General features: G+C 27.3%; 1 protein-coding gene across 2 annotated transcripts in view; it reads right to left on the reverse strand.

The window, feature by feature from the left end:
* The window catches only part of LOC117168743 (scavenger receptor class B member 1), a 160,619-nt gene that overhangs the window by 26,451 nt on the left and 108,965 nt on the right, over positions 1-25,203 (reverse strand). For both annotated transcript variants that reach the window (XM_033354477.1, XM_033354478.1), the window contains exons 3-4: positions 13,038-13,129; positions 6,411-6,571 (exon numbers count right to left, since the gene is read on the reverse strand). In XM_033354477.1, coding sequence (XP_033210368.1) covers positions 6,411-6,571; positions 13,038-13,129 — 253 coding nt within the window. The remainder of the gene's footprint in view (positions 1-6,410; positions 6,572-13,037; positions 13,130-25,203) is intronic.

A 25,203-nucleotide genomic window follows, 5' to 3' on the forward strand; every position in this document is an offset into this window, starting at 1 on the left:
CCCCCCCCCTTTTAGCTGCGGACGTCTTTTATGGACGGTCCCTAATTTGATCCAACCAAGTTTTAAAATGACTAAAAAAGCTTCCTAAAATTTATTTTAAAATTTTCTATAGAGATTTTTACAAAAAAGAGTTTCTCAATATATTTTATCATTAATAGTTTTCATTTAGATACTTGGCTAATTTTTATTTCAAAAAATCATGTATCTGTATTCGGCAGATTTTATTGATTGATTAAATTATTTTTTGGTTGAAATAATTTTATGAAAAAATATTATCTTTTTTTTGAGATTGATTTGGTTGAGGATTCTGCTAGTTTGTTCAAAATTGCTTTTTTTTAATTCTCGATTTTTTTTAAATTGAACTATTTTGGTAGAAAATTCAATTACTGCTTGAAAACAAACGGTCATTTCTGAAAAAAAATTCATTTTTTAAGTACTGAGTTTGGTTTGAGAATGCATCTCTTTTGGTGAAAAAAATTGCATCTTTTTCTTATGGAAATAAAACTGTTTTTATACAAAATGAATCTTATTTGCTTAAGGATTCGTCCATTCTATTAAAAATTGTTTTTTTTCTAGTTGGAAATCTAGCTAAATGGTTGAAAGTTGAACTCCTTTGTTGAAAATGCAGTTCTTTGATTAAATATTCATAATTTTTTTATGCATTTTTATTCATATTATTGGTATGAAAATTCAACTATTTGGATAAAAATTCATGTTTTTTGTTGAAAATTCAGCCATTTTGGCAGAAAGTTCAACTATTTAGTAGAAAAGTAACTTTTTTGATGAAAATTAATTCTTTTGCCTTGAAACTTCATCTCTTTTGTTCAAAAGTGTTCCTATTCGTTTAAAAATTGATTAATTCTAGTAAAAAAATTCATCTTTTTTGGTTAAGAAAACAAACATTTTGATGAAAAATATATCTTAGAAGTCCCTCTTGATTGGAAATTCAACTCTTCTGTTTGAATATTTGTCTTTTTTTTAAATGTTCAACTATTTGGTTGAAAAATAACTTTTCTTTTAAAAAGTCATATTTTCGGTTTGAAAATGAAACTGTTTAGCAGAAAATTATATATACTTGGTTAAAAGTTGAACTACTTTGATAAAAATTCAGTTGGTTGGTTGAAAATTCATGATATTAGTTTAGAATTCGTATATATTAGTTGAAAGTTAAAACATTTGGCTGTAAATTCTGTTTCTTTTATTTTGTAGAAAATTACCTTTTTTCGAAAGTTAATATTTTCAACATGGAATTTCAACTACATATTTGGTTGAAAATTCATGTAGTTTTGTGTTAATATTTTTTTATAGCACATCTTTGACTTTCAATCCCACAGCAAAGAAACAATACTATTTTTAAACAATTTCTCCATGTAATTAATCAACAAATAATAAATATTTGATGTTTTAATACAATAAAAATGATCATTTAGCAATTATTTTTACGAAATTGATTAAAAATAGTGATCTGTCATTGTTGGTGGGGATTTGAGAGTTGAAGATGTGACCTAAAGAAATGGTAATATATAAAGTAACTACAATTTTTATTGGAGGGCGAAATGAAAAATTATATATATTTTTTGTTTTTTACAGCTTTTTTTTAATATATTAACCAGACCACCGCAGTAGATTTCTTACCTGGCATCTAGAGAATATTACTGAATTTTTACGAGCTCGATAAAAAATTATTAATAGTAGAAATGTTCTCTTATATCTAAACCTTTCTGCAAAATTGCGATTTTTATGTATTTGGAGCGACCTATAAACATTTTCTAAAAAATACATAAAAAATTGTAGGTCTATTTTAGTTCAGAAGAAAATGTGATTCCAAGATGGCTAGTGAAAAATAAACTAATAAATTTCAGATCACCCTACTGAAAACCTTTCATGAAATCTAATGTAATGCCTGAAAATCTTTGTAATCCTTTGAAATCCCGTAAAATCTTTTTAAAAAGTAACCCTAAAATGTTCAAATTATGTGTTACTATTTTGAAATCCATAAAATTCTATGAGAGTCGTATATAATCTCCATGAAACCCTTTCACAATATTTGAAAAACATTTAAAACTCTGTTTAATCTTTTTAAATCTTACGAAATTTTCTAAAATCCATAGATATACTCTGAACTCTTTTGAATTTTCTTTAAATCCTTTGAAATCTCTTGAAATCATCAAACCTCCTTCATATTTCTTCTAACACGTTCAAGTTGTTTAAAATCCTTAAAATCCTTTAAATCTTTTGACCTTTTGATTTTTCTATATCTTTTGAACCTCTTTAAATCCCTTAAGGTGTTCAAAATCTCATCACAATCCTCTGATGTCTTATAAAGTTTGCCTAAAAATTGGTCTAAAAATGGTTAAATACCTTTGAAATTCAGTTAAATATTTCAAAATTATGCGAGGTCCCTTGAAATCATTCAAATTTGTAGCAATATTTCAAAATCCCTTGAAGTCCCTTAGAGCATATTAAAATCTTATAAAACCCGTTACAAATTTTTCAATACCGTATACAATTTTTTATAATATCTGAAAATCATTTTCGAAATCCGATCTGTAATGTAAATCTTGTAATATAGCTTTAAATCTATTTAAATACTTTCAAATCACTGGAAACCTTTCAAATTTTTTGAAATTCCTTGAAACTTTGTTGACAGTGAAAATAATTGATCTATTTTTATATATTCAGTAAAAAAATATAGAATCGTGCGTATAAGGGGTGTGGAGGGGGTATTAAAAATCTTAATAATTATTTTCAATATGGTTTAGGGATTCTAAAATTACAAAAGTCATCCTATATTAGAAAATTTTCAATTCACAAAATTCTTATGGATTCTTAAAAATAAGAATAAATAAAATGCTTAACAAAAACAAAGCTTCGCTTATATATTTTTAATTTATTTTCTCACTTCATTCAGCAGAACATTATGTACGAGAATAGCGAAAATATTATGCAAACGTCACAGGAACAAATTCCTTTAAAAACTCATAAATCTAACATTATAAAATACATTTTTCACACTTTATTTTAAAATAATTGCTATTTATTATTATTCATGTTTAAGACTTTTTTTTTGAAGTATGAAGTATTTTTGAATACTCAGAATTTTTTTTAATACAATATTTGACAGCATTTGTCGACAGGGTGTTTTCTAAAAAAAATAAATGTTAAATTTTTACAAAATGCTGGTATTATTGTGCAATAATTACATTTTAATTTGGAACAGAAATCTCTTGATAGTTTCAGCTACGCTGAATCATTTCGAATGAAGTTAAAATAATTAACTTTATTATTGTGCAAAACCCAAATTGAAAAGAAAGTTAAACAAACATTGAACTATACAATGGCTATGAGTGCAGGAACATCACCTGCTCTAATTCTAAATCAGTAAAAAGACGATCACTAATTTACTTTAGTAAGATTTTATTTTTTATTAAAGAATATCGTTTACTACACAGATATTAAATTTCTCAAAATATTACATTCATCAGAGAAACAACCTTGAAAATAAGCAGAAACTATTTTGGAAAAAATGATGCCAACTATGTTTTCAAAATTGGATATTAAATTAATCAACTGACATTTATGAATAGTTCTGGAAGGGATAGTTAGATTTTTTAACTTTTACAGGAATTTTCACTGCTGACATTTACAAGAAATTCTTTGCTATTAACGCACATACTCTATATTGAATGAAATGGGGAAATACACCAAAAAACACAATGAGCAATAAATGTAAGAATGCGTAAATTCTTATAGAAATTGATCCATTCTAATTTCACGAAATTCCTCGCCCTTTTTTGAATTCAAATTATTGTTCCATTACTCTAAAATGTTTACAAAATCAAGAAAAATTGTATAAGATTATAAAAAAATATTTCTGAATCAGTGTCCTTATTTAACTAATAAAGCTATATATTTTTATATCTATATCTACTACAACTCATTTCTATTTTTTTTTTAAATATACCAAATTTTTGGAATAACTAAGTTTTTTATTAGATTCATTCACCATAACAAAATTGAATTCGTTTTCATGGCGATTTAATCACAACGCGGAAAATGAACCAGGTTTTATTACAGTGAACTAATTGCAAATTTAATGTACCTATTAAATTATGAAATCTTGAAAACATAACGGAGTTTAATTACACGATATTTTGCAACACTTTCGAATAACGGAAATCACGTCCTTCTCATTTGAACAATATTATTAGTAATAAAATTCAAAGTTAATTAGGAGCCGCAATTTAAAAAACTATTTCCACCCCTCCGCTTCTTCCTCACAGATCATCACATAAAGTTTAACCCCCCCCCCCACCCCATTATGTATATATATAATGTTGAAAATATAAAACGTTTAAGATTTCAAGCCAAATTATACTACATTTTCAAGGAAATCATTGAAATTTCAAAACAAAAAATGTATTTTCTAGTTTAAAAAAAGTATCCAATGAAATAGTTGAGTTTTTCAATCTGCAAAGATGGTTACAAAAAAATGCACTTTCAAACCTGAAATATGAATTTTCAACGAAATAGATAAATTTCTAACAAGAAAAAAATTTATTTTAGACTAAACAGTTGTATTTACAATCGAATACTTGAACTTTCAAGCAAAAGGGAGAAATTTTTAACAAAGTAGTTTAACTTTTATCCACATTGTTGAGTTTTGATCTTACAAAGATATATTTTCAACCAAATGGTCAAATTTTCAAACGAAAAAAAGAAGAACTAAATTTCAACCACAAACAGGTGCATTAAAAAAATGGTATAATCTTTAAGCAAAAAAAATGAATAGAATAGAAGCTCAACTTTCAAGAAAGTAGTAAAATTTTCAATCGAAACAGATTAATTTGGAATAAAAAATGTAAATGTTCATCTAATAAACAGAGAAAGATTCAAATTTTAATTGATAACATTAATTTGGAAGAGAAAAAAATGTCAGCCAAATTGTTGAATTGTCAAGCCAATCGGGCAAATTCTCTAGATAATATTTGAATTTTCGACCCAGAAATTTGAATTTTTAACTAAAAAGTTAATTTTGTACTAAATAGTATAACTTTCTAGCAAAATAATAGAACTAACTGGAAAAGATCAATTTCCAACTAACAATGGAATAATTAAATTTTTAGTTATAAAATTAATATTCAAACAAAACAAAAATAATTTTCAACAAAATAGTTTAATCTTAAACTAATAAAATGAACTTTTGACTAATTAGTTTAGCTTTCAACGAAGTTGTTGAATTTTCGAAGAAATATGTAGTAGAATCATTTAAGTTTATAACAGTAAAATTCAACTTTGAATTTTCTTTTGAAAAACGATCAATTTTCAGCCGATGATGTATTAGTTACATTTTCAATTAGGAAAATTAATTTTTAATAAAAGAAAAAGAATTTTGATTAAATCTTCAAACAAATAGTAGATTTTGTAACGAAAAGTAGATCTAACAATAGAACCGTAAAATTTCCAATTAAAAATAGTTGCATTTTCTTAATGCTTTCTATTAATTTGGTTCGCATTCAAGTGAAAAACGAGAAAAAGGGGAATTTTCTTGAAAACAGAGTGGGGGGGGGGGGTGAAAATCTTTGAAAAGTGAGAATAGGGTAAGGAATCTTAAGTCTAGATGCTTTACGTGTCAAATAAAACCTGTGACTTTTATCTTTTCAAGCATTTCGAAAAAATGTTATTTAAATTAATATTTTTTCATGTGGGATATCACATTCTACGTTAACCCTTCCCCCTTCTTCTGACAGTGTATCATAGTTTTTTAACGACCCCTTATTAAAAATTCAAGACGACAGTTTTTTAAACAAAATTTTTCCTATTTCCATAATTATTATTTTTTTTCGAATTCGAAGAAAAAGAAAGATATCTAAAAAGGTATGTAGAAATCGACCTAAATTGCTCGTAAGGATCATGCAGGTTCGAATAGCACCTCTCGTTTAATGCATAATGGACTTGCTTTTCAATGGCATTAAAGATGTGCTACATACCATCAGCCTTTCGTTCTTCGAAGATCGCATAATATCGATTATTTAGCTTCCTTTCTTCTATTGAAAATATTATTGCTATCTTAATTCTACGTTAGTTTCTTGCTTGCCCTAATTGTAAAGATTCCTCAGTCTACGTGCTAAAAAATTATTCCTCAATCAACAAATGACCTTCGGCAAATTTACCACACCCGTTGAAAAAATTATCTCTTACTAGGAAAATTTATCGGTCATTTACGACTTTCATTTCAGACTCATATAAAAAATTAAGTACTCATCATCAGTGCAGAAGGAGCGAGAAGTATTTATTCCATTAAATGGGTCATGTTCGCAATAATTTGTATTGTTCGTTTAAAAGATATTTTTAGTTTTCTCCTTATTTATTTTTAAATGATTAATGCAATATTTAATTTAAGTCATTACCTGTATACAAATGGTCCAACTTCTTGCAGCTTCGGTTTTTCGTTAAAGTTTAAAAAGTTATCAGCGTTTGTCACATTAAATATGTACACTTTGGTTAGACGAACAACACCGGGCTTCTGCCAGTATTGAAAAGACAGGGATCCATTCCACAACCTTAATTGCTGTAAGAAATTAGGTTAATTAATTATTAATCAATAATGATTATTATTTATATTATTCTTTAATTCATTCAACCAGTTTGATATTTTATAAAATTAGAAAATTGTGCCCCCTTATACGCGCTCTAATTACCCTTTCTTTAGACAAAAACAATATTTTGGTATAGATTTTACAGAAAGTTATATATGATTTTAAAACTCTGTGTGTGATTTACAGACGTTTTTTATTATAGCGAGAAAATTCCAGTAGATTCAACATGAATGACATTTTCTTAACTTTTTCTTTAATACGAAGGTATTAAATTATTTTTTCTTTATGTTAACGTTTTATATGTAAGTTTAGCAGTGAAAAACTGTAACATTTGCATATGTGCATGATGAAATTGAAAAAACTACAAGATCTATAATGTAACATTTTATTTAATCAAGACAGACGCATACCATATTTAATGAATCCGAGTTTTAGTGGAAAATCCTTCATTTTTTGGTTCAAAGTCTAATTATTTTGTTGGAAATTTGTAGTTGCAGTATATTTTTTTTATATTTATATTTTTTAACGGAAAAGTTGATTATTTCAGGTTTGGTTTAACATTTCCCTTCTACTGTTGGAAATGATCAGTTATTTGGATGAAAATTTCTGTATTTTGTTAAAACTTTGCCTTGTGTTGTAGAATATTAATCTTCTTGGGGACCAATTTACCCTTTTGTGTAAAAATCTCTCTAAAAACTCAAAATCTAATTGAAAATTCATGTATTTTATTAATGTTAATCTTTTTTGATAAAAAATTAATCTTTTTGCTTAAAAATTCGTCTATGATTGGAAATTAGTTTCTTTTATTGAAGATTGTTTTTTTACTAAAAATTTAAGTATTCCATTTTTTGTATAAATTAAAAAAAAATTAATGTTCGTGGACGAAAATGCATCTGCTTGGTTCAAAATTTAACTATTTTGTTGAAAATTTGTCTTTTATGTTAAAAAATGCAACTATTGTATTAAAAAATTTGTTGTTGTTGTTGAAAATGAACTATTTTAGTTGAAAATTAATGTCTTTGGTTAAAAATTGTAATATCATTTTCAAAATAAAATTTTTTAAACCTTACTATTTTTTAAACAGAAGATTTAACTATTGCATTTTTGGATTAATATTTCCCTTCTTTACTAGAAAATTCAGCTATTTGGTTGAAAATTCCTGTCTTTCGTTGAAACTTTGTCTTTTGTGGCAGAATATTAATCTCCTTGGTAACTAATTCTTTCAAGAAGTCAAAATTTGATTAAAACTTCATGTATTTTGTTAAGAATTAATCTTTTTTACTATGAAATCAATATTTTTAGATTTATTAATTTTATATTGATATATTCTACTGCAGACAATAATTTCTCAAATATTTAATTAAGCCTTACAACCAAGAAGATTTTAGATCTGGGCATTGCAAATTGAATTTTTTTTATATTTTCTAAAATATTGAACATTTGAAACTCGAATTTCAAAAAGTAATTTCAAATTGAAAGGCTTAAAACATGATGGCATTTCTAACATTGAAATCATACATATAGCGTTTTGTTTTGTATTATGAATACTTTTAGTTTCCATGGTAATATCATAATATTGTCGAATTTTCCGATGAAGATTTAAAAATAGTAAATTATTTACAATTAAAAAAAGTTTGATTCAAAATTTTCGAAAATGAACAATAATTCTAAATGAAGTGCACAAAACTAAACGATTTTAAATTTTGAAGTTAAAAAATGTGCTTTTTAAAATCAAAATTGATCAAAACTAAAATATCTGAAACTGCTATGTAACTAGTTAGTTAGAATTCTAAACTATTTAGAGTTTTGAATGTTTATATTCGACACTCAGTTTTAAATTTCTTCGCTTCTATAAGTTTTAATTTTGCAAATAAAATTGAAATAGTTGATTTTTTTAAAGTGTAATTAACAATTTAAGGATTTTGAATTTTTAAACTATTTACATTTACTTAAAATATTGGAAATTTTTTATTATTTGACTATTAAAAATATATAATATCACAATTCTTAATCACTAAAAATGTAATAACTTTCAACCAAAACAACTAGAACATGTTTTCAGTTTGAGCGATTAAAATAAACGTGAATTTATTTTTTGATCTTAGAAAAAATTGTCTGAGAAATTGTAATTTTGTATAGTTTATATTTCAAAGTTCTTAGATTTAAACTATACAATCTTAAAAGCTTTCAATTTTGATAATACTACTCCAATTTATTTAAATATTAAATAATCCGAAATCCAAAATTATAATTTACAAATAATTAATTTTTTTACATTGTATATTTTCGAGATTTTAATCTCAAATCTTTGAATGTCTAGATTCATTAATTCAAACTAAGATGCAATGGTAAATTATTTAATTTTAAACTCTTTTATTCAGAAGTAAGTTCAATTTCTTTTCATTTCATTCGAAATAATGTCATTTTTTTTTTAATTTGACTAGACAAAAAATTTAAAATACTCTTAATATTTAAAACTTTGTTTTAATACAATTTCATTTTCAATTGCAAACGTTTCAAATCAAACAATTTATCAAACATTTAATGCTAGATTTGTGACATAAATTGCAAATATCTATTGGAATCTTATAGATATGATATCCCAATAGATAATTAAAAACAAAATATTAATAACTCTACACATCAGCTACCTGCATTTTCTATTTGAAATAAATTTCTTTTCACTAAATTAACACATTACTGAATTAAATTACGGTTAGTAAAATAATAAACCTACTTATGAAAACTGGTAAATTTACAGCTTGTTACTCAAGTGAAAACAAACTGATTACGTAAATAACTTGAAACGGCTCTTAAAAGGTAGTCGCGATATTGAAAACCATTTCCGCATTTCATTCTTGTCATATATTACCCTAGAGTAGACTTTGTATTTCAATTCGCAGATAAGTGCCCGATAACCGTTCACGCTAGGTGAGTTTATGGGTCAACGGATTCCAGAATCGAAAGATATGCACCATTTTTTATGCTCATCCTCTAGATTAAATATCGAAATAAAAAAAAAGAATATTTTTAAAATCTAGATATTTTATATCATTGATATGAGATTAATATGCAATTATTGAGTTTCTAAAATAATTAACGATATTGATTTATAGATTTGTATTAAGTTGTATAACTAGTTTTTTGGACGTATGTTCCCTTGACTTGAATATTTTATTTATTTCTATTTGATTTATTTTAAAAAGTAACTTGCAACGTAACTTAGTTGCGATTTTTTCAGTAACTTGGAACTGTAATTTTAGTGACATTTAACTAAATTTGTGTTTCTTTCTATATCTTCTATTAAAAGAGGTTTATTGTTCAATTATAGGTAGATAATTAATTTATTTTAGTACAGGATTCAGCTTTTTTATTTAAAATTCGTCTTTATTTGGTCAGTTAAACTTTAATTAATTTCAAATGGAAATTTTGTTAGTTGAAATAATAACAAATATTGCATTTTTCGTTAAAAATTAATCTATTTTAGTTGAAAATGTAACTACTTGGTTGCGAAATTTATCTATTTTGGTAGAAATTTCATCTATTTGGTTGAAAGTAACTTTCTGATTAAAAAGTCCTACTTTCGGTTTGGAAATGAAACTGCTTCTTAGCAAATATCTCTTTTTGAATTGAAAATTCAAGTATTTTTGGTAGAAAATTAATTCGATGTTTTTTTTTTTAGATCAGCTATTTTGTTAAACATTTGTCTCTTTTGGTTAAACTTAACTGTGTTTGATTTCAAATTAAATTTTTTTTCCTAGTGAATAATAACAACTTTTATATTTTTCATTGACAATTCATCTATGTTTTTGGTTTACGAATTGATCTGTTTTGATCAGCAATATTTTTGTATAAAGTTTAGGTATTTTGTGAAAAATTTATCTTTTTTTGGATAAATTCAACTGTAATTGGTTTCAAATTCAAATCTTTTTTGGTTGAAATATTACTGAATATTATTAATTATTATATTCTGCGTTGAGAATTCATCTCTTTTGATAGAAAATCGTTTTCTTACTGTTAAATTCAACTAAAATGGATTTCGAATTCAAATCTTTTTTGGTCATATTTTCGGTTCGAAAAATGAAACTGTTCTTTAGAATATTCGTCCTTTTAGTTTAAAAATTCAAAAATTTAGTGAAATTTGTTTTCTCTCTATTGGGTTTAAAAGTTTCGATTTTTAGATTCAAAATTGATATGTTTTTGGCGATACATTCTTATATTTTTTCGTTGAAAATTCAAACATTTTTGTAGAAAATTAATCTCATTTGGTTGAGTATTCGGCTATTTTGTTGAAAAAACGTTTTTTCATCGGTTTACAAATTCAATTACTTGGTTGAAAGTTGAACTACTTTGTTAACAAATTTAATTGTTCGGTTGAAGATTTATAATTCAATTCTTGAGTTATAAATTTATTTATTTATTTTGCTTAATTCTTTCACTTTTTTTTTAGTAGAAAATTCGAATATTTTTGTAAAAAATTCAAATATTTGATTAAAATTTAACATTGTCATTGGAAATGTATCTCTTTTGTTGAGAGTCCGTGTTCTTGGTTTGAAAATAGTAGAAAGTTCAATTACATATTTGGATGAAAATTTTTTTTCTTGAAAAATTGATTTCTTTAGAATTAAAATACAAATGCTTGATTAAAAATTCATGAATTTTGTTGATAAATTAAATATTTAGGTAGAAAATCCAACTTAATCTTTTGTAGTTGAAAATTTCACTTCTTGGTTGAAAGTTTAACTACTCTGCTTAAAATTTAGTTGTTTGTTATAATTGCAAAAGAGCAGCTATTTTTAACTAATCATAATCGTACATCAATTTCACTAATTATTACAAACACTATCATTATAATAACTAATTATTGCAAATCGCTAACAAATAGAACTTGTTCACTAATTTATTTAGAAAATTATCAAAATTTATTTCTTACGCCAAAAATTCATTTGTTATTAAAAAATGTTTGCTTCGGCTAAAAAAATTTTAGTTACACATTATACCTGAAAAACCTTATGGTCCTTTAGAAAAAAAATCAAAATCCGTTAATAATTGTACTGTAGACCGATTTTTGATTAAAACAAGTGTTCTTTTTTTTGCAAAATGCGACATTCAACAAAATTTTTAATTTAAATTTTAAAAGTATATATCTGTTATGAAATTTAATTGCACAACTTTTTTCTTTGACTAAAAAAATTTAGAGTTTTGCCGCTTACAAAATAAGCCTTGAAACCCCGTTTCATAGAACAAACAAATTTTTACTTCTACTCGCCGTACTTGAGAAAACTCTTTAAATTTTAGTGTGATTTTTACAGGAATTGTGCTATGTAATGTTCTACGATTAGAAAAGTGAATAAAATATGAAAAATACTGATTTATGATAAAAAAAAACTTTTTTTCCTAGATGGCAAGACTCCACTCTATTTTGTATGCTACCCCGAAAAAAACCCTTTTTTTCTTGAAATTCGTCAGTATCAAAACGTCCGCCGAGGTTTCTTAAATTAACATATCTTTTTTAAAACTAATGACATTAAAAGTGCTTATTTTTTAATTTTGGAAACAGTTAATATATTTGCTTTAAATCTTATTTTCTTGCCAAATCACGAAATTTTCATATTTTCTTGAATTAATGCTACTTTTAAAGAACTTTAGGAGGAATATTATTTGTTCAAGACATTTTGTTACTCATCAAAGAATTACTAATTGTATAATTTTTTTCATGTGAAATCATAACAACCCCTTACTTAACAGATGTCAGAAATAATATTTTTGGATTTATATATTATTAAATTTTTAATCAATCCATTGTTAATCAATTAATTTTAATAACTTTATATGAAAAAGGTGAAGAAACTGCTAGTTTTTTTAAAATTATTTAATGTTGTTCATTATTAGGATATTGTTTCCTTCAGAACTTATACCTTTAGTTTACAAACCATGATTACTCGCTTCAACAAACTTGTTTCATTACTTTATGAAAAGTTCCTTTCTTGATATGAGTTTGAGACATTAATCCGAAAAAGACTAACTTATCATGATTTACAGAGAAAATTCAAATCATTAATTAATAATTCTTTAATCTATTTAAATTAGTTCAAAAATATTTTTAAACTTGTCAGTACTACAATTTGAAAAATGCATGTTGAGATAAATACAAAAAATTCCGTCTTTATAATAAATTTGATATAAAACCGCTATTTTGCATTTTTCAGGGCATTTTCCGGACCCAGTACAAACGGGATGGAAGTCATATTTAAAAGATATGAAATGGAATATATTCTTTAAATATTTTATAAGTAGTGAATGCAATTCCATTTCCGAAAATTTAATAATAGGTAGTTGTTTTCCCCATTTTTTCGAAAACTAAGCTTTTCCTATTTAATATTCCATACTAATTATGAAATTAAATAAGATATTTAGTTTTTATGCTAAAATACTCACCCTTAAAATAACGTAATCTACCCATGGTATACTACTAAGGATGATTCCAATTGTGAGAGCCAGTATTCCAAAAAGAATTGCTGCTAGCCTACCTGCAAATAGAAAAAAAATTACCAACGAATCTTGATTAAACTATAAAATGTTTATGACTAAAGCTTTTTCAAATTTTTTTTTACATTTTCTAAGAATTTTAATCGAAAAATTGAAAAAAATCTGTCAATCATCAATTTTTTTAGAGAGAAGGTTGCTGTACAAGCCTCAAGCTTAGTTTTAATTGTTGATGTTCACCATTAGAAATGTTATTACTCTAGAGGAAATGCATACAAAAAAATTTCCCTTATAAATCAGGCTTATTCACTAAATCTAGGTCAGAGGATTATTCAGCAATGTCAACTCTAATGGCAGAAATCGTCATTGCATTCTCGTGTTGATACTATAATTACTTAAGGAAAGTCGGATTAGAAAATATAATTAGAAAACATAACAGATACACACAATTCTCTTACGATTATCTAGTAATAATGATTACACGCACTTATAATCATGTGATCAAAGTCGATTATTTTTAATCGAGGGACGAAAAACAGCATAGTTGCTTACTTTTCACGATTAGTTAAGTGGAACCTCACTTATCTCATACAAAATGATAACAAAAGTTTAATGACAAAACTAAAGGTGCTAAAAAATGAATAAATATTGTTTCGAGTATAAGCGAGAGGTAAAGAAACCATATATGCTAAATCCGTTTTATGTTAATTTTCCAATAAATAGACAATTGTTGTACCTTAAGGATCAGCAGAGACAAAAAAAATGAAAATAGATTCCCTTAGATGATAGCATCTGCATGAATATCTCATCACAACAATTATTTTATTTTATTTATTCTCGTTGTTACTTAGAAAATTGAAATTATTTTATACAGTTTTGTTTTAATACACTGGATTAATTAACTTTTAATAACATATGGATATGGATATAGATTTATTAATTATTGGGAATTTCAGATTTTTTTAAAGTTTTGTAATTGCAATGTACAATTTTGTCAAGTTATGTTATTTTTCAAAGTGTATTTGGGAAGTTTATTTTTACTAATTAGAATTAGCTGCCCTGTGTTTTTCGTTTAATTTATTTTCCGTGGAAAAGCTTTTGTTTTCTGAAATCCTAAAAAATGCCATTTAAAGATGATTCCACATATTTATTTCGTAACCACTTTTTAGTTTGGCTGCTGAATCGTACCACTAGGAAAAGTTGAATCTCAAGTTTTCTTAAATTAAGGTCAATTTTTAGCTTTTTCAGTTTGAAACCACTCAATTTATAATTCGTAATTCAGAAATCTTTGATTTTAAGCGTACGCTTTTTATTTATTTCTGTTAAGAATTCCGTTTTGAAGACTTGAAGTCTTAAAGTTTATAAAATAACTATTTCATTTAAAAAGCCTTAGTATTTACGAAAATGCCAATGTCCAATTAAAAATTTCTGAACTATTTTCAGTTTTTAAATATTTTCAAATGAATATATTGATAATTAAACGCATTTGTTAAAAATTAAATCCTGTTCAAATATTGCTTCAATTTAAAATATTCCATTTTTGACCCATTCCATTTTAAATCTTTTAAAGAAATGAAACAATGTTTTATTATTTAGCAAAATAACTTTTAAGATATGTAAGACAAAATGTTGATTATTGAAAATTTCAAAACAATATTTTGAAACTTTTCAAAGATTTGGAAAGGTGTCAACACAATATATTTTTTGAAGAATTTTGCTAAAATTCAAATGATTTTTTATTTTGTAAAAAAATTATTTAAAAGAATTGTATGAAAGGTTCTAAAACAAAAACAAATTTTTGTGTATAAATAGGAATTGAATAATTATATGTTATACATCATTCAGATTTTTACAGTGTTCAGTTTTGAAAAATGTAGTCCATCAATTTTTAATCTTTCTAACTTAAAATTGCCTAAAATGATATAATTTAGAAAATGTACAATTTAATTGGTTCATTTTGCAATTTAGAGCAATCAAATTGATAGTATTGATTTATACTCTCTACCCAGAAATCTTTGAACTGTACAATTTGAAACAGTTGAAAATTAAAAATTTTGCAGTTTGACGGTATTTAATTAAAAATTGATCAATCAAACAGTTTTAAAATCTTTCATTTTATACGTTTAATTCTAAAGTCGTTGAATAAAAACGTTGAAAGTTCGTTTTTTTAAAGAATTCATTTTTTAACGGAGAATCTAAGTATTCAATTTTAAGTTGAAAATTAATTATTTTGAGTTGAAAATTCAATTACTAACTTGAAAATTAAATTACTTTGTTAAAATTTCAGTTTTCTGGTTCAAGATTCTTGACTTTAGTTGAGAATGGTTTGTTTGAAAATTTAACTATTTTCTTGAAATATCATCTGTGTGGTTGGAAACGTAACTGTTTTTTCGGAAAACCAACTATTTATTTTTATAATGCATATATTTTTTAAAAAATTCATCTTCTTTCGTAGAAAATGATTGATTCATCTCTTTTGATGGAAGTTTAACTGTTTTATAAGAAATAATTGCTTTTTAGTTGAAAAATTATTTTTTAACTAAAACTTTAACTGATCCGATTTAAGTTTCATAATTTCAGTTGAAAATCCATCTCTTGTGGACAATGTAATCATTCCATTTTTGTTAGAAAATTAATCTTTTGTAATTAAAAATTTAATGGTTTGGTTAAAGAACCACGTATTTTTTGAAAATTCGCCCTTTTCGGCCAAAAATTTGAAAGTTTTGTTAAACAGTGTAATCGTTTATAACGCAGAGTAATTCTATGCAAAGCATTGTAATTTAATGTTTTCCAGTGTAATCCAGTATAATCCGTCATAATCTACCTCCGCTGAACCGCATTTTTAGGTATCTTCCCTCCTCGCTCGGAACACCGTGGTTTTGTTCGCTCCTCCTCCAGCATTGCCAGATAATTTAACAACAAATAATTGCAAAAAATCGATAATAAAAATCATTTGGAACTGCTTTCTACCCTACATTTATGTGTTTTCTAGAAAAATAAGACAACTGACAGGAAAAAGAGTGGAATGCCCTTTACGGGTAAAAACGATTGGATGCAAGTAAAATGCTTCAATAGTTTAGTAGGATGTTGGTATTGTTGGTGTGAATTGCTATACCTTCTTTTGCTACATAAAAGAAGCTTCTACGCTTCCAAGGACTACAAAAAAGTATTAAGCTTTGAGTGCGACAAGTATAACCGTGAATGTATTTTTTATCGATAAGTTAGTTACAGCTGCTCTACTAAAACCCGAGAGCATTGCACTGCAACCTATACATCTTTCTTTTAACTGTGCATTCCAGACTGCAAAATAGGGTTCTTCAACATTTCTTTCTTTTAAAATTCCATTCATAGCCCCCCCAAATTTGTTCGAATCCACAAAAAACAAATACTTTAAAAAAAATGTTGTTCGAAATTTTATTCGGAATCGTCAATATCAGGTGAATCGAGTTAAAACTTAACATTTTTATCGCAAATAGCTATAGAATATAACTGAATAATTACTTTTTGAATATCATAGTACAAATTCAGATTTCTGATTGAGCAAATCACAGAGACGGAGATTCTTGTAATAAAGTATTTGGATGAACGTTGTTTTGCAGGCCCGGAAAGTTAAGGATGATTTCTCAAACAATTGTTTGTTATTAACAAAAACGTGAAATCGCAACATTTTCTCAATACGTTTGGTTAGGTTGTTACTTACGATTATGAGATATCTAAAATATGTATAGAAGTTTGTTTTTATAGTATAAAATCAGCTTTGAAACAAGGCCTTCGCGAATATCCCATGACAAACAGTTTACGAGATATCAATTTGGAAAATTTGCATTGTGCGTTTTTAAGTGAAGACAAAGCGATGATGAATTTCAATTGTTGGAAAAATAATTGCGATCGGATTTTTGCTACTTAGTTCTCAAATTGGGTAGTTCAAAGCATTGTATTTTTTTCAATTTTAGAACTTAAAAATGACAGAGGGGTGGGGAGAACATTTTTCTTAAACATTCTGGTTTTGTAAACAATAATCTGTTGATTTCAATTTTGCTGAAATATCTAACAGATTGTACACCTTCAGGAAAAAGCATATTCAAAATATCAAAACAATTTTCCACATTGTTTATAAAAAATTTCTATAAACAATCATTTTCGTTCCATATTACAGCTACCAGCAAAAGTCTGTAAAATCTGCTATAAAATTTGTTTAAATAATATTTTTGATTCGAATATATTTCACGTGAAATTTTTAAAAATTACAATTAAAATCCGCCTTGCTGTATGATTGTATACAATTTTTTTCCGATTTTTTTGGCAGCTGTAAATATGGAACAAAAATGATTGTTTATAACGATTTGTCATAAACAATCAGAAAAGTCGTATTGACTGTTTTTTAATCCGTTAGATATTTTAGCGAATTTGAACTCAGCAGATTTTTTTTTACAAAATATGGTTGTTTAAAAAAAGTGCTCCCCCACCCCTCTGTCACTTTTGAATTCTAAAATACCCCAAAAAATGTTTTTTAATAATTAGAACCATCCAATTCGAGAATTCAATAGCAATAACTTTTTACCTATCTCTTAATAAAAGACAATCAATTAAGCAAGCGCGTTCAGAAAATTGTGCGATTTCACGTTTTTAGTTGATAACAAATAATTCATTCAGAAATCAGCCTCAAACTTTTCAAGGCTTCCAATGGACGTTCATCCAAATATTATAGGACAGAGATCTCCACATATCTAATTTGTACAAGCGAATTCTATTTTTTTTGGCTAATTTGACTGTCCTTATTACACCCATAAATCTACTTAATAAGATTAATAGAAAACCTCATTGTTGAAAATTTCTCTTTTGCTAGTTTTCAGCACTAATTGCAATTTCTCTGCATATTTTGGAAGACAAATTGTTTCTAATACATGAAATACTAATTTGTACTAACGTATATACTTAGGAACGTATAAATATGATTTTTAAATTATCACGTTTCTTGATAGATATAAGCAATATTTTTTTGAATCTTCCGGACAAAATACTAGAATTGCATCCATCTAGAGCATTGTCTAGGTCTAGACCATAGAATCTAGAATGTATTTTCAAGATCCAACCAGGTGCCGGCTAGCCCATCATGACCAAACATTTTTCTAACTGTCTAAGTCAAATAAATAAATAATATATTTTTTGCAAATTTCCAAGAAGAGCCAGGGAAAAAAGGAATCAAAAATAACAAATAAGCTCTAAATAAAAATCTTCTTCATAATACTCTAGTCAGTCTTTTCCAACCCTGATTGGGATCTTGCTAGCTTTTCTGGACAACAAATTGTTCTAAGTGTGGAATCCAAATATTTTTTGCACATTTCCAAACATACTATATAAGAACAAATTTTTCTAAGAGATAAAAAATAAAATTAAAACAATCGACATTTTTTTCGCTCCTTGCATTAACATAAACATTAAACAAACAAAAAATAAAAAATCGTCTTTCACCAATATCTGGAGAATTTAGTCCTTAATTTTAACAAAAATCTAAAATTAGTGCAGAACTGCATTCTAAATATTACTTTGAAACTCGATTTCTGATTGCACCCAACTGACGCTGTGGCGCCGTGCAAAAGCGGTTTTCGCCAAAGCTCTATGTGGCCTCTAACGAATATGTCATAGCCGATTTTTTCGAAAACGGTGAAAAAGCGCACGTTACTTATTCGAAAAATTAATACTCGGGTAATGAGCTTTAATTAAAATAATTATAAATCGAAACGAAAATTCACAATTCAACGAAAATGTTAAATTGTATACAGATTGAAATGCGTCAGATCATCGAACTAAACAACTGAACCAGAACACGTTAATAAATTCAACGATGCGTGCAATAAATAGCTTCTTTTTACTTTATGACTAACAAGAAATTGCATGAAAATTCGCACTGTCTAAATCGAAAGTCCAATCATAATTTTCGTTTCACCGTCAGTTTCCCCTTGAACGCTTCCGATTTTAATAGATTCTTTTTTCAATAGATTCTGTTCGCAGCAGTCACTCAATGCAAATCGGAAGTCTTTTTAATATATTGCGAATTAATTAGTCTGTTTACAAGTATTGGATTTCTTATCCGCAACCGCATGTCAATGGCAATGATAATTAAAGTGCACGACGGCCTTGAGAAGAGCGAAGGACGTGTTCTGAGGGCACTTTCATGCACTAGAGTGCAGTCTAGATGCCGGCAATCGATTACAAAACGAACAGTTTTATTGGTTCGATAGAAGTAAGAGTCATTGAGATTCACAGTTACTCGAGAAAGTCGGTGCATTTGATCAAACGAGAATCCAGGACGGATGCAGATCCTTTGCCCTCTTTTCAATCCCATTGAAGCCACTTTATTTTTAGCTGGAAGATATTTTTCCTATAAAATGTTCATCTTCTTCAGAACTGTTTTTAAAAAATTCTCGCATTATTTTTCTATCTTAATAAATACATTTTTTAAAAATATTTGTTCATTTCACAGTGGAACCAAAAGCCCTTTTAGGAGAAAAAAGACGAATGTATAAAATACATTGAGTAATCAATTTTCTATATACCTTTACTCTAGAGACATCTGAAAAGGTATTTGAAGCTATTTTTATTGCTTCTTTAACTCCCTGCCGAATCTCAAAGCGGTTGAAGTTGTTACTTTCTGTAAACATTTTTTTAAAGGCTCTAAAAAACGTTCTAACTATCTCATAAAGTTTAAATTAAAATATTTTTTAAAAGATGAGGATGATGATACTCTTTAACTTTACGATGATGAACTTTCAATCAACTTCGATCTTGTGTTATAGACTAAGTTGGACGGTTATGTTCATTAAGTATCGGAAATATTATTGTAAATAATCTCTGTTGTAATCACTTGATCGTTACTTTAGACGTTTAGAGAAAACTGAATGCACAGTTTCGTGAAATTTAGTCATAAATATATACTTTACAATGGCTATATTGGACATGACATTTAAAATTTTGTAATTTGGCGTCAGACTATTAATTCGGAACCCCGAAAACCTCTGAGTACAAAGTTTTACTAAATTAAAAAAAAATTATAATAATCAACCGCTTTATAGAATTTTTCAATTTTTACGTCAAACTCGTAATCTAGAACCTCAGAAGCGACTGAGTACAAAGTTTTATTAAATTAAATCAAAAATTTATAATCATTAACTTTTATTTTGTTTATTTGTATACATTCGAGACTAATGCGTTCCGATTTGTTCATTTTTGTTTATTTAAACTTTTATTTTAATGCAAATAATGAAAACATTTGATTTTTACTTATCTTATTCTTATCTTTGTGGCCAAATTTTTCTTAAACACATAATCGATTAACTTAACATGCAGGGGCAGTGGAAAGCAAATATCTGTATTTCTTTAAAGTTAATTGTTATGAACAAATTGAACTATCAAATAGTCTACATTAGAAATTTGTCATTTAAAAAGTATATTTTTTCATTAACATTACTTACTCTTATCGACAAAATCATACTCGATCATAAAAATTTGACATACGTTATTTTGTTTTAATTTTCCAAATAATTATACGAACAAATGTTTAGAATAGACATTTAAAGGTAAAAAATCGTTTTTCTATTAATTTTTCACAAATTTCTTTGTCAGTATTTGTCACAATGAAAGTTTCAGAATAAATCGGCATCCTTATCATTATTTTTATGTGCATAAATGTTCCAGGAATGCTAAGTCAGTCATCGTAAAATACCCCCCCCCCATTTGTCAATGTTTCTCTGTCCCTCTCCTTCATCTCCCCCTTAGGGGTCGTGCATATAATACGTGAGACGTTTTTCTTTCGTTTGTAACTTAGTATTCTTTTTGGTTGCAAGGCAATTTTATTTTCGTCTTTATTTAAACAAAGAAAAAACACGTGATGTATTATGTGCATGACCCCTTATGAACGTTTTGACCCAAATTTGCAAAAAGTGTGCTTGATGTTGATCCAAGAACTTTATGAAAAAACTTTTCCGCTTTTCGAGAAAAGGTCCGATCCCTTATGATTGTGTTGAATTAATTTTTTCCATAATTTTTTTAATGTTAACTTCAGCAGTTTATAAATAAATTTTTTCACTTTTTCATAAATTTTTTGCTCCGTTTGCAAAATACATGAATTTTGAACCAAATAGTTGAATTTTCCACGAAAAAATGGAAAAGTCGTATTTGCAGTTTACATTAAATTAAGAAAGAAAGAAGCGAATTATAATCCAGTTGGACTCCACGAAAAAATACGAATTTTTAAAAAAGTAAATAATTTCTTAATCAAAAATAGATGGATTCTGAATAAACAAGATTCATTTCCTGAAAAATAGACGAATTTTAAATCAAACCGCCCAACTTTCATGCTAAAATGTCTAATTTTTTAAAAACAGTTTACTGTTAAAACAAGAAACAAGCCTCTAAAAATACAAAGGGCAAACTATCAGCAACTTTAATTTGAAGATTCTTAATTCTCTTTTGTGTAAACTCCTTCGGCTTTAACGAACAGATTCTCATAACTTATCTCGTGCTTCGCGCATGATTAAAATTTACCCAAAGGTGCACTTTTATATAATAAGCTTCAAGCTTATACAATAATTATGAAAAATGTACTATTTTATTCAATGTCATTTTTTACTACTAAAACTAAAACCACGCCCTCTATTAAAAACTAATTTCAATCAAATTTGTCGATCTAGTTCTGGTGAGCATCTTTAGTCTATTCATTTTTTTTCGTTCCTTCCGTCTTTTCTAACAATTTCAATTTTTTTTTCAATCTAATTGTTCACGATTAAAATAAAACTATGCATCCTAACAAATAACAATTTTTAAACAATTTTTTTATTTTTTGTTTTTTTTTTACAATTTTTGCCTCTTAATTTTTTTCATATATTGTATCATTTTTACAAAAATTGTAGTTTGCAATTAAAACAGAAACCGCGCGCCCTATTAAACAATACTTAATAACAAATTTTTCGATCCTTTTTTTGTAAACAACTTTTATCTATTCATTATTTTTCGAATCTTGTGCTGTTTATCCGAAAATTTTATTTAGAGAAAATGCCTTTTTACGACTAAAACGAAACAACGAATCCTATCAAAAAATGAGTGAAAATAAATTTGTAGATCTTTTCTGAGTAAACATCTTTTTCGTGTTAATTTTTCTCTTATTTCGCGTCGTGTTTTTTTCCAAAAATGTTATTGGTTAGATATTCAATATTATTTTTCATGATTAAAACAAAAGCTACGCATCCTATTAAAAATGAGTAACAGCAGATTTGTAGACGTTTTTTGGTTAAGTAATTTTTTATTAATTATTATCGTATCTTGTATAGTTTTGCCGAACAGAGTGTATATTTGACCAGAATTCTGGGCGAATGGTCTCGGAACGGCTATTCGACCAGAATTCTGTACAAATAGCCTAACTGACTCGGAACGGCTATTTGTCCAGAATCTATTCGTCCAGAATTCCGGACAAATAGCCTGCACACAGCTAACGGCTATTTGTCCAGAAATTTCGCAGACTTTTTACTTAAAATATTACTATAAACTTATTAACGAATATTTACTTTGATATAAATTATCGTTGTGTATACAGATTCGATATTTTTTTGCCGGACATGAATTTTTTAATCCGGCCAATTTTTACATCGAGAAACCTCCTTTTCCGGAAACCCCTTTTTCTTTTTTAATTAAATTTTACTATTTTATCAAAAAAGTCGAAATAATAATTTGTGAATATGTACACAAATTGGCATACAATCAAGAGCAACAAACAGACGAACAAGGGGAGAACGACAATTGTAAATTTTTTCGCCGTTTTCGAGAAACTCGAATTTGAAATATTCGCATTAGGCCATACAGAGTTTGGTGAAAAAAATTTTTCCATTGCCCAATAGCTCCGATAGCATTGTTTAAAAAACTCTAAAAACCTTTAAAAAATAATTTTAGCGACTGGCCACAAAAGAGTGATTGGTCACATCTCGAACCCCTTTTCCCGCTCCCCCTTTACAAAATTACGTTTTAGCAACTGATCACAGAAGAGTGATTGGTCAAATCACGAACCTCTTTTTCAGCTCAACCTTTTCAAAAGACGTTTTAGCGACTTATCATAGAAGAGGGCTTGATAACATCTCGAACTCCTTTTTCAGCTACCCTTTTTAAAAAATACCTTTTAGCGACTGGTCCCAGAAAAGTGATTGGTTACATCTCGAGGCCCTTATATTAGTTTATATTAGTTATAGCGACTGGTTACAGAAGAGTGATTTGTCACATCTCGAACCCCTTTTCTAGCTTACCCTTAAAAAATACGTTTTAGCGACTGCAAATAAAAGAGTGATTGGTGCAATCTGGAACCCCTTTTCCAGTTCCCGCTTCAAAAAAATACGTTTTAGCGGCCTGTACAAAAGAGTGATTAGTCAAATCTCGAACCCTTTTTCCAGCTCCCCCTATACAAAAATACGTTTTAGCGATTGGTCACATCTCGAGCCCCTTTTCCAGCTCCCCCTAAACAAAAATATTCTATTTTATCAAAAAATTAGGGATATTAATTTATAAATGTATACACAAATTACATGATTCTTTATTTTGTTGAAGCTGAAGAATGATAAAATCATCATTTTTGTCAAAAATGTAAAAAAATTAAGTTTCGTTCCCCACAATTGGTATTATTGCTTGGCCTCCCGTGTGCAGACATCTTGCTAGCTGACGTCACAGCATAAAATATCCATGTGACACCGATAAAACTTGAAACCCTTCAGTTACTTTGTTTTGGAGCCTGCGGAGTTACTGACAATTAATATAACCTCAACTCTCTGAAGATTTTAATCGATTTTATAAAATGAGTTGACACGATGTTTTGAGTCAAAGCAAGTTTTTTTTCGCTGAGAATTTCAGGATGAATAGCCATCCGATGTATGTGTGCTAATCGTCAAGAATTTTGGACAAATAACTGTTTCGAGACAAGTGGTCTGTTCCCGGTAACAAGCGTTGAATTCAGGCAACAGAAAAAGTGCAAATCATATTCCCCTCAATCGACTTAGTTAAACCTAACGGAAGCATTTGTTTAACCTATTTTTCATTATTAAATCGTTTAATAACTCATTAATTCGAAAAATATTCAAATTTATATTTATCTATATTTTAATAATTTATGTAAATGTCTTTAAAAAAAAGCAAAAAAGACATCTATACAAATGAGTGAATTTAAATAGTTTTAACTCTAGAGAGGCAGAGTTGAATTGGTGAGAATTAAAATGTCAGAATTTACATTCCGCATGAAGGGATTAAAACAACTTATTACACATATTTTTTGAACTTATTAGAAGGAATTAAATAAAATTAAAATATGACCACTTCTGAGGAATAAAAAATATCTCTGTGAGGTGCGTTACTGGTGAAGTGAATAAGTTTTGGATATAACTTATTCTTATTGTTGCATTTTAAACAGATGGAAAAATCGCGCATTCAAAATAATAGAATAATCTTCACGTTTGCGCTGAAACCTAAAAATATTAATTTTTCTCTATTCTACGCTTATTACCGGGTACATCCAGAATTCTACACGCTTGTCTCGTCACAAGCGAAAAAGTGAACGGGGTCACTGATTTCGAGGTTTTGTCTAAAGCCATCAAAGATGAGATGTATAATTGTTCATTTTTTTGGAAACCCCAATTGAAAAACCAAATATTTACATTAAGGTTCACTGTAGCGTTTCAGAATTATTTTTTACACTTATTTTTCATATTTTAAGAGATGTCCCAACCTATATTACAAATTTTTTTTGCAGATTGAAAGACATTCAGAAAATCGGTTATAAAATTTGTTTGCATTGTTATTATATACGTCTTGTTCACAGAAAGTAAGCTTTATAATAAACCTTCAAAACGGTGTAATGAAAGTCCAAAAATATTATCAAGGAAAAAAGTTATGGGCCAAAATATAGTGATGCATTCAAGAAAAATTCGAGAATATTCGAGAAATTCTCGAAACGTGCTTATGTGAACCCAAAACTTTATTAAGGTCAAACATAAAAAAAACTTTGCTACATTTCCCTACCTTCTCATTAGGATTATAATGTAAAAAGTGAAATGTACCTAAATTTGCGATTCAATTCTGCGAAAAAGTA

The sequence above is a fragment of the Belonocnema kinseyi genome, chromosome 3 (assembly GCF_010883055.1).
Source record: "Belonocnema kinseyi isolate 2016_QV_RU_SX_M_011 chromosome 3, B_treatae_v1, whole genome shotgun sequence".
In the NCBI taxonomy this organism is placed as follows: Eukaryota; Metazoa; Arthropoda; class Insecta; order Hymenoptera; family Cynipidae; genus Belonocnema; species Belonocnema kinseyi.